Source organism: Delphinapterus leucas, chromosome 2, assembly GCF_059928025.1.
Source record: "Delphinapterus leucas isolate spDelLeu-1000000601 "Yukka" chromosome 2, BTC_Dleu_Yukka2, whole genome shotgun sequence".
NCBI classification, from domain to species: Eukaryota; Metazoa; Chordata; class Mammalia; order Artiodactyla; family Monodontidae; genus Delphinapterus; species Delphinapterus leucas.
Genome location: NC_143130.1, coordinates 87,858,197 through 87,874,788, shown reverse-complemented (window position 1 = coordinate 87,874,788; position 16,592 = coordinate 87,858,197). Strand labels below are relative to the sequence as shown.

Sequence of the window (16,592 nt, the reverse complement as noted above, 5' to 3'; positions counted from 1 at the left end):
TCTAACTTTAGCTTAATGCTACCAGGATAGAGGATATTCTTTGACTGCCAGGTATAATGCAAAAATCCCTGATATTTGTCCTTTATTGTCCTTTATTTTTATGTGGGTTTAGAAAAATGTTAGGCAACTTTCTAAAGTTAAACTGAGAGTCAGTGAGGCTTAGCATCAGGAATCCTTGGCTTTCTTCCCACTTCTGCTAACCATCAGGGGTCCTGTTTTTCTCTTGGCTATATGGGGTTGGTTGAAGATCCTTAGTTCTCACAGATTTGTTTTGAGGATAAAGTGAAGTAATGGAAAACATATGGAAATGGTTCAAGTGCTATGAACATAGACCTTCAATGTATTGGGGATGCTTTATATCAAAACTGCAACTTTCAAATTCTGTTTTATAGCAGAATATATCCAAATGAGCTTTAACTTGTATTTTGCTAATCTTGTATGATTCCTTAACTCTCTCCTTCTCAACTTGATTACTTTTTCACCACATTTGGAATTATTTTGTTTTTGACCAAGCCCCTTAACTTCATAATCTTTAAAGTTAGGGAAAAGTTTACAGTCACTTGCCATTTTTCCTTTGTGATTGCAGTATTTTAGTTATATATACATTTTTGATAAAGATTTCTTTTGTTACTCATAATATTTCATATGCTTAAGTCAGTATTTTTAGTGTTCTAAGATTTTAAAATGTTGTTTTATGGTTTGTGTTCTTTAAATCTCGGACCATGAATATTTCAGCTAAAAATGATAGCTTTTTCTAAGAATTATGGAATAACTTCAGAGACTTTTCAGACTTGTAATATTTTGTTTATATCAAATCTGTGTTTAGAACAAATGATGGGTATGGAAAATTAATTACTGGAAATAAAATATTAGCCTTTCTTAGATAATTAGAGGTTGATATGATCACAGCAGAGCATATTTTTATGAAATTTTTCCATACCACCACTGTTTTGTGGTAGCCATACTTATCCTTTTTATGAAATCTTTCAAAGAATTGAATTTTTTCCTTGTTGCTTCCCATTTACCCTTTCAATTTTTTCCTTATTGTTTCCCATCTACTGTCATTTCAAGTCCTGGCCTTTCCTGTCTTCTACCAGTTAGAGTTTAGACTTCCTGAAACTCTGCTTTTGCAATTATGGCCATACCTAACTCCATGCTATGGAGTAAAGAGCTAAAGACAGAGCTGTGGGACAGAGCTACAGATAAACCAGTAGATATCACAACGAAGCTATGAGACAGGGCTTGGACTCGACTTTTGAATCCCTGGTTATATTTCAGCACGCCAAACTCACAGCCCAAATCCAGGTTTTTTGATATCTTGTGTTATTGCCACCACTTTGGGCCAGACCGAGGGATTCCTGAGCCTGTTCAGAGTTTGTATTCTTTTTCCTCACCTCATTTACTTACTCTCTCCCGGAACTCATATTGGTTAATGCCCAATAGCAATACATTGGGATATAGTTTACAGTTACTGTAGTATTAATACTAATGGCAAATCTTTTGTTAATCTGCTTTTCTTTTTATGTGAAAAGAATTTTCCAGCATGACATAGTTTACCTAGGAAGATAGTAGGTTGCTTGTTAATGCAGAGGCTGGGTGGCCATTTGTTAGGAATCTTATAAAAAGTATTCTTGAGTGAAACACAGAGGATTGCATTGAATAATCTCAATTTTGAGATTCTATGATTTTAGGTAACAGAAATACATATTAAGGAACCCTGAAAATAAATACTTCTGTACTGCTGTTGTGGGCACTGCCAGCATAGTCTGCAAATATGAACTATGTGGAAATAGGCATAAGAGACAAAAACAAAGAATATAATTCCTTGGAAACTACATTATGTTCATAGGATAGCAACTCTTTATTTTTGCTTCTTGTGTGCTAGACATTATCTGTTACAAATGAAGTGCAAGACTTGTGTATACTTTCCTCTTCATTGTAATGAGGTTTTTGAAACATGAGCTGGGCAAGGAGAGGAGTAACATCTTTTAATGTAAGTCCCCCTTATACTCCCCTGCCCCCCCTCAAGTATTTGGAGTATGTTTGCCCATGATGTAAAAAAAGAAATATGAAAAGCTAGAATGTTAAGGAGACTTTTAATATTGATGAAGAGACTTTTAATGTTATTGGCAGAAATTACCCCTCACTCATTTAAATTTACTGTTGATTCTTTTCCCAATTTCTACAGATATGGCTTTCAAAAATGGAATTAGGGAATTAAGGAATTTATCTTTCCTGGTTTGTTTTGGTTTCAAAAGTAATATATGCTTGTTACCAAAAAATTTTATAACTAGAGAAATATATAACATGGACAGTTAAAGTCTCTTGAGGCCTTACCTCCTAGAGATAACTACTTTTATAGTTTGGTAGATTAGAATAAAAAATTAATAATAAATGTGTAATTCTTTCTTTTTAGCTTCAGGTAACAGCTGGTATTTTACAATCATCTGGTCCATAATCTTTTCAAACTAATAAATACCTGATAATTCAGATGGTTTATTTAGATTTTATTTTTTATCTTTAGGGAGATTATACGAAGAAAAGCTGTCCTAGCATTATATAAATTCTATCTCATCGCTCCTAATCAAGTACAGCATATCCATATTAAGTTTCGGAAAGCACTTTGTGACAGAGATGTTGGGGTCATGGCTGCATCCTTGCACATATACCTTAGGATGATTAAGGTAAGTTGGCATTTTGAGCAGTTACTGAGTAGCTACCATTAGAAAAATGTAATTATGTAATTAAAAGAAAACTCATATTTTTCAGTAAAATGCTTAAGTCACATTTAAATTTGTATTATTGACACTTTAATAGTAATTTTTGCATGTTGTTGATCACATGAGTTGTAGACAAATTATAGATTTAGTCTTTTTTTATGCCTAAAATTTTTTCATGTTACGAAAGAAGCATGGAAAAATGGTAGCTCTGGAAAGTGGTTGAAATTTTCAGATTTGTGGTTTTTCAAGCAGTACCTCCCTTTTATACAACTTCATGGGATACATATAACGGTTTATAGAAATGAGGAGAGCTGGTGGAGAACGTGCAAAGCATAGTCTACAGTGTTGACTCCATACGTTGATACTGTGTTGGAGGAGGAAGGGGGGTTGGATACTATGGTAAAAAATTTTTCTAAATGATGATACGGGTTTATACTAATTCATCCCCAGTGTATTGCCTGAAACCCTTTGTGTCTGAAAGTATATACTTGTGAGAGATTTCATCATACCTCATAATGAAATGGAATATGCTGTTGAAATCAATTAAAAATTACAGAAACTGAAGGTTGTCTTTACTTTTATGCATTGTGTGCTCCAAAATAGTGTGGTATAAATAGATAATTGATATTAAATCTTATTTTTCCTCTAACATTTATTAAACTCTGAAAGAGCTATTATTTCCCTTCCAAAAATTTGTCCTTGATACACAGTAAAAATTACAATGAAGAGTCTAACATTCATTTTGAGGAATGTGTATTTAATTTCCCCAGTTCAGGCAGATGGTTACTAGACCTATAGTGGTGATCAATTCGTAATATACATAAATGCTGAATCACTATGTTGTACACCTGAAACTAATATAGTATTGTATGTTAACTACACTTCAGTTAAAAAAAAAAGATAAAAAAAATTTCCCCAGTCCAAGAGATTAGTCAGATAGATAATCAAGGCATACTCATTCAGAATCACAAATATGTTTAAATACTATAGAGTTAATTAATTTTTGATAAACAGGCTTACTGATTTTGGGGGTTTTAAATGTTTGAGTAATTTTGGCTATGCTCTTCCACCTGGAACATATTTAGTTCAATCACATGAAGAAGTCTTGAAAACAAAATTCAGAGATTGGAAACAGACCTTGGTTTTCATCAAAAGTAGAGGTATTACTGCTTTTTTCAGTATGCCGGTTCTTTTCAATTTTTGCTTTAATTGCTGATACTAGCTTTTAAAGGTTCTAAGATGTAATTATAGAACTTTGGAAATGTGATTAAACTGTATAGGAAGTAGGAAGTGGTGGAAGCTTTTTGGGGCATGATTCAGCTCTGGATCTGGTAGCCAGAGGAGTTTCATGGTGGAAGAAATTACACAGTTAGAGGACTGTTTCATTAAATATGAACATGAAACTTCTTAAGTGAGCATGTATTAAGTTAGATTCTATATGGCATTTCAACCAGGTCTATTTTATTTTTAAGACATTATTATTAACAGAAAGTTTTTTGTTTTGTTTTATTTTGTTTTTTGGATGTAGGAGAATTCATCCGCATATAAAGACTTGACTGGGAGTTTTGTAACAATTTTGAAGCAAGTGGTTGGAGGAAAACTCCCCATAGATTTCAATTACCACAGTGTACCAGCACCATGGTTACAAATTCAGCTGTTGAGAATACTAGGACTTCTAGGAAAAGATGATCAAAGGTAAACTATTCTAGGTAAATTTGATAGGCTTTAGTCATCTAGAGGTTTCATGATAAACCAGCTTCTCCCAATGCTTAATTGACTTAATAGTGATAAATAAGCCACTATAAGAAGTGTAAAAATTCAGGCTGCTGGGATAATCCTGGCTCTCTGCTTATCTCAGTCCTACTCACAGTGCAAGATACCTTTGAAGCTCCATATGTTCCATGAAACTTTCTTAACCATTCTAGTTTGGGGCTTGGGAAACTTTTTTATAAAGGGCCAGATAAATATTTTAGGCTTTATGGGCTATATGTTGTCTATTGCAACCATTTAATTCTGCTGTTGTATACAGCTCAAAAGCAGCCATAGATAATATGTAAATGAATGTGCACAGCTATGTTCCAAAAAAACTCTTTAAGGACATTAAAACTTGAATTTCATATAATATTTTTGTGTCATGAAATATTATTCTTTTGATTTTTTTTCAACCACTTAAAAATGTAAAAACCATTCTTAGCCTGTAGCCAATACAAAAACAGGCATCTGGACAGATTAGGCATGCAGACTATAGTTTGCTTACCCTGTTGCTCTAATTGGAACAATTCATTTGTTTGAATTACTCTTTTAGGTAGTAATTTTATTAAACTTTATGGGTGCCTTTCCAGTTACATATATTTTTGTAACTTTTAATTTTGCTGTAGTTTTTCAAGCTTACAGAAAAATTCCAAGAATAGTACAGGGAGCTCTCTCTACCTCTGTTCATCAATTATTTGTATTTGCTTTATCATTCTTTCTCTCTCTGTGTGTGCATGTGTGCACACCTGTTATTTTTATTTAAGAATTTTTTTTTAAACTGTTCAAGAGCAACTAGATTTGGTCCCCTTGAGAGCAAGGACCATGGCTTGAGCCCCTGATGTGTTTCTGTCTTGAGAAAATACTACTGATCAGGTTCTGACTTTAGAGACGTGGTTTTGTTTTATACAGTAGGGTGCATTTATATGCTAATCCTTTTTTAAAAAATTTTATTTATTTTTGGCTGCATTGGGTCTTCGTTGCTGTGTGTGGGCTTTTCTCTAGCTGCCACAAGCGGGGGCTACTCTTCGTTGCAGTGCATGGGCTTCTCATTGCAGTGGCTTATCTTGTGGAGCACGGGCTCTAGGGCCCACGGGCTCAGTAGTTGTGGCGCACGGGCTTAGTTGCTCTGCGGGATGTGGGATCTTCCCGGACCAGGGCTTCCCTGCATTGGCAGGCGGATTCTTAACCATTGCGCCACCAGGGAACTCCTATATGCTAATTCTTTAGTCTCACTTTACTAAGGGATTGTCCTCTAGGCTATTATTGCTCCTAGTAATGTCTCCTCAGTGTCATGTCAGCATCCGTCTTTGGTGAGCTCCTGATGAGCGCTAACTGGGCTGTATCACTCTTGGTGTTGCTATTTTACTTTTTTCTATGTTTATGAATCTCAACCTTGATTGAAACCTAGGGTGGAAACCTGGAGTTGATGGAGTAGACACACACATTGGAAATGTTTGTCCTATTGTGGAGCTCTAGTTGGAGTTCACTAGAATTCTGTTTTAAAACCATGAATTTCATAGTAATGCATTCAGATCTCACTGGTCCAAAAGGATTTAATGCCATCATATGTTGTCAAGAAGTAACTTTGGAGGCATTTAGTGAATTTACTAAATTCATTAACTCATTATCTTCCTTCTTTCCTTCATGGATGAATTTGAAGAATATGTACAAAGATGAGTATGTTGAATAGAGTTCAGAGAGCTCAGTTGAATAGAAATTAGGCTTAATTAAATGAATAAAGAGTAGAACTCTCTTATAATGTTATGGAACATTAGAATGTTCGTTCCCTCCTTTGTTGTTTGAACTCTAATAAGATTTTATGTTAACGTATATTTCTTAAGTTATGATTAGCTCAATGTGGCAAAGTAAAAATGTTAAGTTATTTTATAACAGGATTCTAATGTATTTAATTGAAAGAATTAACTTACTGGAAAAATCTCTTATATTTATGGTCTTTTATATCTATTGTTTGAATATTTCCTTGTGTTTTATAGCATTCTGCTTCTTAGGTTATTAACATTTAGCTCAATCATGTCTGCAAATGTTTCCACATTTCATGTGGTTAATTATGACTCTTATGCCAGACATTGGCTTTTAAAATTGGGCAACTATACCATAATCTAAGTGTAGTATTACCAAATTTGGGGAGGGAAGGATTTGTAATGTCTACTATATGGTTGTTGTCTGTGGAAGAAATGCTTACATAATAAAATGAGGAATTTTAGATATGGTTCTGGATTCTCACTGGATATTTATACTTTAGTTAAGATGCAATAGAAATACATGCATTTCATATTGAGTTTTACAGCTGTATATTTGGAAAAAAAAGACATTTTCTGAGAAAGTTGTAACATACATGATATGTAATTTGTATAGCCCCAGATTATTTTCATCTTTTTGTTTGTTTTATAGTGTAGTTTCTCTGCAAGAAACAACTGTGTATTTTATGGGTCGGGGTTTTTTCTGTTGTTGTTGTTACTTTTTTTTTGGCTACGCCACGTGACCTATGGGGTCTTAGTTCCCCGACCAGGGATTGAACCTGTGCCCCCTGCATTGGAAGCGTGGAGTCTTAACCACTGGACTGCCAGGGAAGTCCCTGAGTATTCTGTGTTGATGGTGCTTTTTTCTATTAGTGCTTTTTGAGTTTACAAAACATACAAAAATATCAGCTGAGAAGCCATAGTTTTCACATTGGCCTCTTGGAGAGGACTTTTCCTTGGAGAAAAGGCTTGGTGGCAGAGTGCTAGGGCTCTATAAAACACTGCATTTTTGTATAGTATCTACCTCAACCCAGTAACTATAACTGTAATCAGTGACCATAAAGACATAGGAATGGTTTTAATCTGTTAATTCCACAAAATATAATTTCTTTAACATAAATGAAAGTTAAAATTTTCTTTTTGATGAACCTGGTACTACTCAAAGAAAGACTAGTATTTGAATATTTTTTAAAAACTAAGTGTTTGAAATACAGATAATATACTGTCTGGAGTAATCTGGTTATGTGAAGTATTAATGTAGTAACTTTAAACAGGTAGAAATATTATATTACGAAGAAAATTATAAAAGATAGCATGTTCAACCAAACAAAAACTTTATTTGTAAAGTAGGTACAGATTGAGGAAAGAGTTGATTGACTTATCTCTTCATTGACTACTCAGCTTTGATAAAGCAGGAAGTTAAACTCATGAAAAAGAACAAATGGAATCTTTAAGAAGTGAAATTCCCAATTCATAAAATGAATTTCTTTCACTTCTTTTCTGTAGATCCTCAGTTTTAAAGAGAGAGAAGTTTGAAAAACTATGTTTTATTGGGTTATAATACTATAATTCTACTGCAAATAAAATATCTTTTAAACAGGACAAGTGAATTAATGTATGATGTTCTCGATGAATCCTTACGAAGAGCTGAGTTAAATCACAATGTCACATATGGTAGGTAACATATGTAAATGCTGCTCTAATGACTAATAATGTTTTCAGTATTATAGCTAAATCTGTGTTAGAATATAAATTTCAATAGAATTTTAAATGTTAATTTTTAAGGTGGTTTTGGGATTATTATTTTTCACTGGAAGCATTGAATAGCTAATAAAAATAATTTGAAATTACGCCATTGTTTAAATGTTGACCTAAATTGACTATTACAATTGTCTCTCTTTTTAAGTCTTTATTTTTAAAGAGAAATTGTCTCTGTATTGAAAATGTCCATCAAGCATCTAATTGACTGTGAAGATAACCTAGTAGGTCCATTCCATACTTAAGACAGTTCTTAAATGAAATAATCAGTCAACTAGTCACCAAATATTTCTTAAGTTTTTGTTATTTATCAGACCCTGTGAAAGATGCTTGGAATACAGTCGTGAATAAAATAATATCGTTGAGCTCACAGCCTAAATAGATGGAAGGGGACAGGTACTAGAAATGTTACAGAGATGAATTTACAAGGTACTCTGGAGAATACAGCAGCTAGTCTTAGATGAGAGGGAGAACAAGGAAGGCTTTTCTGAAAAAGTGATATTTAAGAAGATAACTGAAGGATGAGTACGATATAGATAAGAATATATAGATGTGGAATAATGTACTTTTTAATGAAGAGACAATAGCTATTTATGTTAAATACAATTTTACAAAGTAATTTAGTGATAAGAGACAAGAGTAAAATGGGGGAGGAGGGAGGAGAACTGAGAAAAGTAACCAAAAAAACTTCCAGTCTTAATAGCCAGAGGGAAGAACTCTTAGTTCTTTATTGGTCAGCCTGAAAAAGCTCGTTGAAGAAATTGGGATATTTGGAGATATTTAAAGGATAGAAGTAAAACAGTTTGAATCTCACTTGGTATGGAGAAGGGCAGTAGAAGAGGTATAGAGAGGTATAACTCAAATGAGAAGTCACTTCTTAATCTGGTAAAATACCGTGAAGTAGGGGATGGAGAGCATTACTTGTTCTTTCAGACAATGGTAAACTGTGGATCTTTAAGAACAATGGTTGTAGAAGTGCAGAGTAGACTAGAGGGCAGAAATTGAACTAGTTTAACTGTAATAAAAGTGCTTGACAAAAATGCAGTAGGAATAAAAAGAAAGGATTGCATGCATAAGACTAGTATGGAAAAAATAATGCACGTGGTAGTGAATTGGGATAGTAAATTTTGAAGGATAGATTTATGTTTTGCGTGTATAAATGGTAATTAAGGTAATAAGTGTGGTGTATTCATTTGTTCACCCAGTATTTATTGAATGCCTACAAAACAAAAATTTAATTTGTAAACTAGGTACAGATTGAGGAAAGAGTTGATTGACTTAACGTATTCCTCCATGGTAAGTGTGGGAGCTTAAGGGAAGAATAAGGTAGACACAGGCCCTGCCCTTATAAGTGTACAGTATAATGAATAGTTGACATCATCTAGGATCCTGCTATGTAATGAGAAGAATAAGGTGCCAGAGATAAGGATGATCATTATTGAGGCAGGAGGTTTGGCTAGGAGCTGTCAGTGTATCCAGAGTAGTGTCAGAATCTTTGGAGGCAGCTAAAGTAAATTAAAAAGTTTTGCTTGAGATATAATCATGGTCTAGGATAAGGGTTTGAAAGGCTCTCAAGGAATTCTGTTTAAAATCAATTTTCTGCTTTTTTTCCTTGCAGAAAGTTTTTTTTTTCTTTCTGTAATTGACATTTCAGCTTTAATTTTTAAATTTTTTTGAATAGGTAATATATACACATGGTTCAAAATTCAAAAGGTACAAAAGGGTATACAGTGAACAGTAAGTGTCCTTTTGACCCTTATGACCCACCACCCAGTTCCCCCTCCTGGAGATAACCACTGTTACTACTTTCGATTTAGAGAATACTGTACACCTGAGGAAATATTTTTTAATGTTCTCCATTAGGACATCCTTCTTTTATTAAGATTGCTGGGACCAGTGCCAACAGTTTATTTCTTTGTAGTCTGTCAGTCCAGTGTTTCACCTTGCCAGAGAAACTTAGTTTCTGTTGTTTCCCTTTTTTCCTTTATTTATCTTCTCTTTGTTCTACATTTCCCCCCCGTATTTGTACTGATACAGTTTATAGCTTACAGTGAGTTTATCAATGGTAGAGTGTTCTCTGGTAAACCTAATATAAATATCTTATTACTTAAAAATGTGAATTTTAATTATAAACTTCATAAGTGCAGGGACTGTGTCTGTCTTATCGGCCAGCATATCCCAGTATCTGGCACTGGATTACTCAGTGAGTAATATGTTTTAATTGAATTGAAAGAAGAGAAAGTTATTTTACTTTTATCAGTTATGTTATTGGGTTTCAGTCTTAATATTTTTTAAACTGTATTTTTATGAAAGTTTCATTATTATAACTTAGTGTCAAATCAAGAAGTAAATCACATCAGAGGCATTTACTGAGTATCCACTATGTGCCAGGCATTGCATAAAGTGATGTAGAGGATATGAAGAAGTATTAAATATAATCTTTGCCTTCAAGGAATTTACAGTATAATGGAGAAGATAACTTATTTATGAAAGCATAATGTCAGTATAAGGCAGAATGCAAAGGGGAGATAAAGTCAATAAATATTACAGGAATCTAGAGGCGATAAAGATCACTCTGGGTTTCAGGGCACATAAAGATTTATTGATATAATAGGACCTTGAAAGATAGGATTAAGATAGCCAGAAGGGAGGTTAAAAGTGGTTCTAAGGCAGAGGGAACATGAGAGAAGGTGCAGAAGCGGGCGTGTTTAAAACAGTTTCAGAGAACAGTGACTTGCCAGCCTGTTGGACAGTTCATAGTGAAGCAGTGGGAAGCCCATATTGTGGAGGTCCTCCCATGGCAGCCAAAGGAACTTTATACTGTATAAATCTGGAGGTATGGAATAGTTTTGGGCAGGGTACTGATAATATGAGAAAGACATTTTTAGTAAACTATTTGGTAAATTGGGAGAATTACATAAAATGGAGTATAAGGGATAGAACCATCAAAAGTAGATAGAAGTACTTTTCCCACTAAGTACACCTAAAAACTCTGGACATTATATGTAAAATAAACATATAAGACTCTGAAAGGTGGATAAATGAAGGGAGACTGCTTAGGGACCTTTGCATTCAAGGAACAACACCAAGGTGGGTACCCTGGGCTTTCTTTTTGCCTCATATACCCCAGACTGGGTACTGAAGAGCCAGCAATCTGAAAATGCCAACAGGTGCAGACAAAAGTGCCCTGAAAAAAGCCTGCTCTCTAGCCAAAGGACTAAGGGAAAAAGGGCAAACTAGCAAGATAGAAAACTTTTAGACAATAGCTCTTCTATTACAGCCAAGCATCAGACAGAAAAAACTGTGGACCACCCACAGCGGCAGAGGCTGAATGGAGAGTCAAGATTTCCACCCTCACCAGATACAATGAGGTGCCCCAACCCTCCCACGGGGCTAGTGGTGAAGACCAAGAGGGGCAGCTGCAGTTTCATCCCTGCCAGATGTTAAGGGGGACCCTCCCTGGCATTGCCAGTGGAGATGATGTGGGAAGCCTGGATTTCACATTATCCAGGAGTAGGGAATAATGAGGTACCCCTCCCATCTTTCCTGAGGTGGCGTTAGAAGAAGTCTAGTGACGAGTTGGGGCTTTTAAACTGGTTATGTATACCAGGGCCACCCCCTTAATCTCAATGCAGATTGTATAGGGAGCAGTAACGGGGTGCCCCTCCCTCTTCCAGGCAGGGTACTTCCATCCCCCATCCAGAAGGAACCAGCATCCCTTGCCTCTCCAAGTGTTAAAGGAGGCAGAGCGGACTGCCACCCTTATTGCATGGTACCCGCATCTCGCTGCCAGAGTGGTGACAGTAGTTAATTTATTTAAAATGAAAGTAAAGTCTAGTCTGAAGGATACAGTGTCAGTAGAACTTCTTCAAATTTTGTGCATAATCCTACCCAAAATATCTATAATAAAACCACAGTGTCACAAATGTTAGAATGTTATTAATTTTTAATTTGTTAATTTTTTACTTGATGGTATTTTGATTAGGACCTGGCTTCCTCTGGAAGAGTAAACAAAGCTCCATGATGCATTTTACCTTTAGAAATCCTTAGAGGCTCTACAGCAAGTCCCCCTACGTACAAACAAGTTCCTTTCCGAGAGCATGTTTGTAAGTCCAATTTGTTCGTAAGTCCGACAAAGTTAACCTAGGTACTCAACCAACACAGTTGGCTATATAGTACTGTACTGTAATAGGTTTATAACACTTTTCACACAAATAATACATAAAAAACAAACACAAAAATAAATAAAGCATTTTTAATCTTACAGTACAGTACCTTGAAAAGTACGGTAGTACAGTACAACTGCTGGCGTACAGGGGCACATTTGTATCTTCGAAAGTTTGCAACTTGAAGGTTCGTATGTAGGGGACTTACTGTATTCTTTTAACCACTGCAGTGAGGAGACAGCAGAGTAATTGCTTTTTCATTTATGGACTTAGACTTTTGTAGAGTTGGAGAATAAAGGCTATTAGCCTCTAAATTATTTAAAAATAATTTTAAAAACCTGTTAAGTTCATTTCAGCTCATTTATGCCTAGGTTGACTAATAAGTGCAATTTTTGAACTATTAATTTTGCCTAAACTAGCTTTTCAGAAATCTTATGAGCATCTAAATATAAAAGTTTAGGTTTTAGATGGGTAATGAGAAGCTTTTGTTGTCAGTAAAACATCTTGATAGGAGAGCTCTAAATGGTAGAAATCCATAAAGGAAAATATGTCAGTTATGATAGAAAATGGAACATCATCATTTTTAATCTTACTTAGGACTAGCACGTTTGTTCAGGGTTTGGCAAACTTTTTCTGAAAAGAGGGCTAGATAGTAAATATTTTAGGTTTTGTGTCGGTCATATAGGTTTTTGTCATATATTCTCCTTTGTTTATTTTAAACCTTTAAAAATGTAATTGTATACCTAAAAGTAATAATTTTATATGTCAGTTATATCTCAAAAATGTAAAAATCATTCTTAGTTCACAGCTTACAAAGATAGGCTGAGGGCTGTGTTTAATGATGTGTTGCCTACTCCTGCCTTAGTTGATTAGTTAAGTTGACTAAGGCTCTCTCTGTTTACTTCGTGAAGTCATAAAATCAGCTTTTTTCATAGCACAGAGTAACAGCGTTTTACAGCATAACATCTGGATATATAAAGAATCTTTTTAGGTTCAGTTGACTTACTTTGTAGGTTTTCCTTTAATTAAAGTCAGTTCCCTTCTTAAAGAGTTGTTTATTTCTTAAAAATCTTTCCGTCTGATTTCTTTTCTCTCTCCTTCTTTAGAAAGTATTTATTTATGTAAAGCTTTTTACCAGAAATTTATATGTGTATCAATTGATAGGCAGCTTAGCAGTGTAAAACATAGTTGAATATTCAGGATCTATCTTATATCCTGTACACAAATGTTTGATTATGTTTTAAGCTTTTGGAAAAAGAGCAGGAGTGATTCTATCAAAGACACGATATGCTTCAACTATATAGTAGAACTATTTTTAAGTCTGCTGATTCTGTGTCTCACTTCTCATTCTGTGATTCCACAGGACATGCAGGACTTAATGGTGCCTAAATGATTCTTCTTTACCATGGCAAAGCTCCAGCTCTTTGACTTATGCTCTTTAAGAGAGTTTGAAAAAAATTTTAGTATCCACTTTGATCGTCTATTATAGCTATCAGATCTTTGATGAGACCAGAAAATCAAATTTGAACACTATTAAGATGTTCAGTAGATTTTCTATATCCTTGGAGGTTAATTGTTAAAAAGTGGTTTGAAGATTTTTGAGTAGTGGCCCTATTTTGAAATAAATGCTAGAGCATCCTGAAATGATTATGTTGAAATAAACTGCACTGAAATAAACTACATATACAGTTTCTATGTAAAAGTGGTAGAAAATGCCTAAGAATAAATTATTTTAAGCATTCAAGGAGTGTTGGAAGTATCTATTTATATGGGAACAGTGAATGTATTACTTATGTGTCCGTTAGAATGTGATTTCCTTGAGGGCAGGGGTTTTTGTCACCGCTGTATCCATACTAGTAGAACAATGTCTGGCTCATAGGAAGTTTCAGAAAATACTTGTTGCATGACTGAATATATCATTCTTATCTATTAATATATATCATTGTCTTTAAATTGTACTGTGGTAACGTAATCCTAACAACTGTATAAAGCCTGAAAACAGTAAAGTTCTTATATTTGAAAAATTTCCATAAGTAAGATTTTTGACTAAAACTGACCTTCCAATTAGTTTGTTTTGTTAGGAGTTCTACACAGATATATTCTTTTATTATGCCTTAATATGATCCCTGACATTATAATATTTTATTTCTGTAGCTATTCTGTTTGAATGTGTACATACAGTCTATTCTATTTATCCTAAATCGGAATTACTTGAGAAGGCTGCCAAGTGCATTGGAAAATTTGTTTTGTCACCTAAAATAAATCTCAAATATTTAGGTAAGATGATTGGTTCTTTTGATGGAAATTACCAAGAGAGAAATTTGCTGGGTATTTGTTTTATGTCACTTTCTATAATGTAATCTTTGCTTCTAGGATTGAAGGCTCTTACCTATGTTATCCAACAGGATCCCACTCTGGCTCTTCAACACCAGATGACAATAATTGAATGCTTAGACCATCCTGATCCCATTATTAAAAGAGAGGTAAACTGGTATTTTGAGTAATGTATGTGAAGTGTTACAATTTTTAAACTTTTTGTTGGTATTATGGAGAGAGATTAAAATGGTGGGCACTGTGTATTTGCACACGTGTGTATTTTAACTTTTGAGTGCATTTTATTCTTTCTATTGAAGTTTAAGGAACTTTTCTAAAAAGCACTTGAGTCAGTAATTACAAGAATGGTTTATTTATTTATTTATTTTTTTAAAACATCTTTATTGGAGTATAATTGCTTTACAATGGTGTGTTAGTTTCTGCTTTATAACAAACTGAATCAGCTATACATATATCCCCATATCTCCTCTATCTTGCGTCTCCCTCCCAACCTCCCTATCCCACTCCTCTAGGTGGTCAGAAAGCACTGAGCTGGTCTCCCTGTGCTATGCAGCTGCTTCCCACTAGCTATCTGTTTTACATTTGGTAGTATATATAAGTCCATGCCACTCTATCACTTCGTCCCAGCTTACCCTTCCCCCTCCTGGTGTCCTCAAGTCCATCCTCTATGTCTGCGACAATAATGGTTTTAAATTATGAGTTGGGGCTTCCCTGGTGGTGCAGTGGTTAAGAATCTGCCTGCCAATGCAGGGGAGCCCTGGTCTGGGAAGATCCCACATGCCGCAGAGCAACTAAGCCCGTGTGTCACAACTACTGAGCCTGTGCTCTAGAGCCCACAAGCCACAACTACTGAGCCCACGTGTTGCAACTACTGAAGCCCATGCGCCTAGAGCCCATGGGCTCTCCACAACAGGAGAAGCCACCACAATGAGAAGTCTGCGCACCGCAACAAAGAGTAGCCCCCGCTCACCGCAAGTAGAGAAAGCCCACATGCAGCAATGAAGACCCAACACAGCCAAAAATATAAATAAATAAATACGTTTTAGAAATAAATAAAATAGAAAATGAAACAAATGCTGTCAAGACAAGAGCACTCTTAAAAAAATAATAAAAAAATAAATTATGAGTTGGAGGAGTTAGGTCCAGTTACCTGTATAGGATTCATTAATATCTTTTTGGTCCAAGAATTGTATGAATCGGAGACATGAACTCTATTCCCAGGTCTTCTATTAGTACAATCTTAAGAAGTTATTTATGATGATTAATTTTTTCCATTATTAACGTCTATAAACTAGGCTAATGCAGTCCCTATTGAATATGTAGGAATGTTGAAAGAATTAATAAAGATATCCCTAAAATGTTTTGAACTTTTTGGAAGGAAAGTTGTATAATTTACTTAATTTTTTTCAACTTTTTCCTCTTATAAAATTGCTTCAGTATCTACTTGGGTGTCCATGTAGATATATCTGTTAATTCTTATGTAGAGAATCACTTTATACCTTCATTTAAAATGGTATATGGGACCTAGGTAAGAAGAGTAGATAGTTTTATTTCTGATTTTAAAAATAATAAAGATAAAAAGAATCTACTAAACATCTAAATTACTTAAAAGCAGTGAATTAAAAGTAGTTTATTGAGAGAACACTGTATTACATTAAACAACTATAATTTTTAAAAGATAAGATTATGAATTTTGAATTTTAGTACTATTTTTGAAATAATATTTTCAAGAAATTGCCATCTACATATATATACATATATGTTTTTTGCATTCATATTTTTAATCTTCTGAAAATTGTTACCTGCCTTGAATGAATCCAGGAAGTTTACAGATGTACTAATTTCTATGTGTGGACATTGTAGAAAAATGAGAAGATGCCAAGGGACAGTAGCAAATAATTATATTGCTCTTCCACTTTGAACAGACATAGAGCATGCATTTTCTTTGTGTGGTTAAGTACTAAATTGAACACGGTTGACTTAGATACAGTTTTCTTATTGCTGTATTTATTTATTGGGATCTCATTTAAAAATGAGGGTCAAAGGGAAACTAGACAACTTTTAAAATTATGAAGTCTGATCTGTAGTGAGAAAAGTAGGTT

The 16,592-nt window shown here is 34.5% G+C and overlaps 1 protein-coding gene across 1 annotated transcript in view; it reads left to right on the top strand.

Annotated features, from left to right (window-relative positions):
• AP4E1 (adaptor related protein complex 4 subunit epsilon 1) overlaps positions 1–16,592 on the top strand; it is a 70,657-nt gene that overhangs the window by 11,645 nt on the left and 42,420 nt on the right. Inside the window, exons 6-10 of the mRNA XM_089907234.1 lie at positions 2,525–2,684; positions 4,249–4,415; positions 7,833–7,906; positions 14,311–14,433; positions 14,530–14,639. Of these exons, the coding sequence (XP_089763360.1) occupies positions 2,525–2,684; positions 4,249–4,415; positions 7,833–7,906; positions 14,311–14,433; positions 14,530–14,639 (634 nt within the window). The remainder of the gene's footprint in view (positions 1–2,524; positions 2,685–4,248; positions 4,416–7,832; positions 7,907–14,310; positions 14,434–14,529; positions 14,640–16,592) is intronic.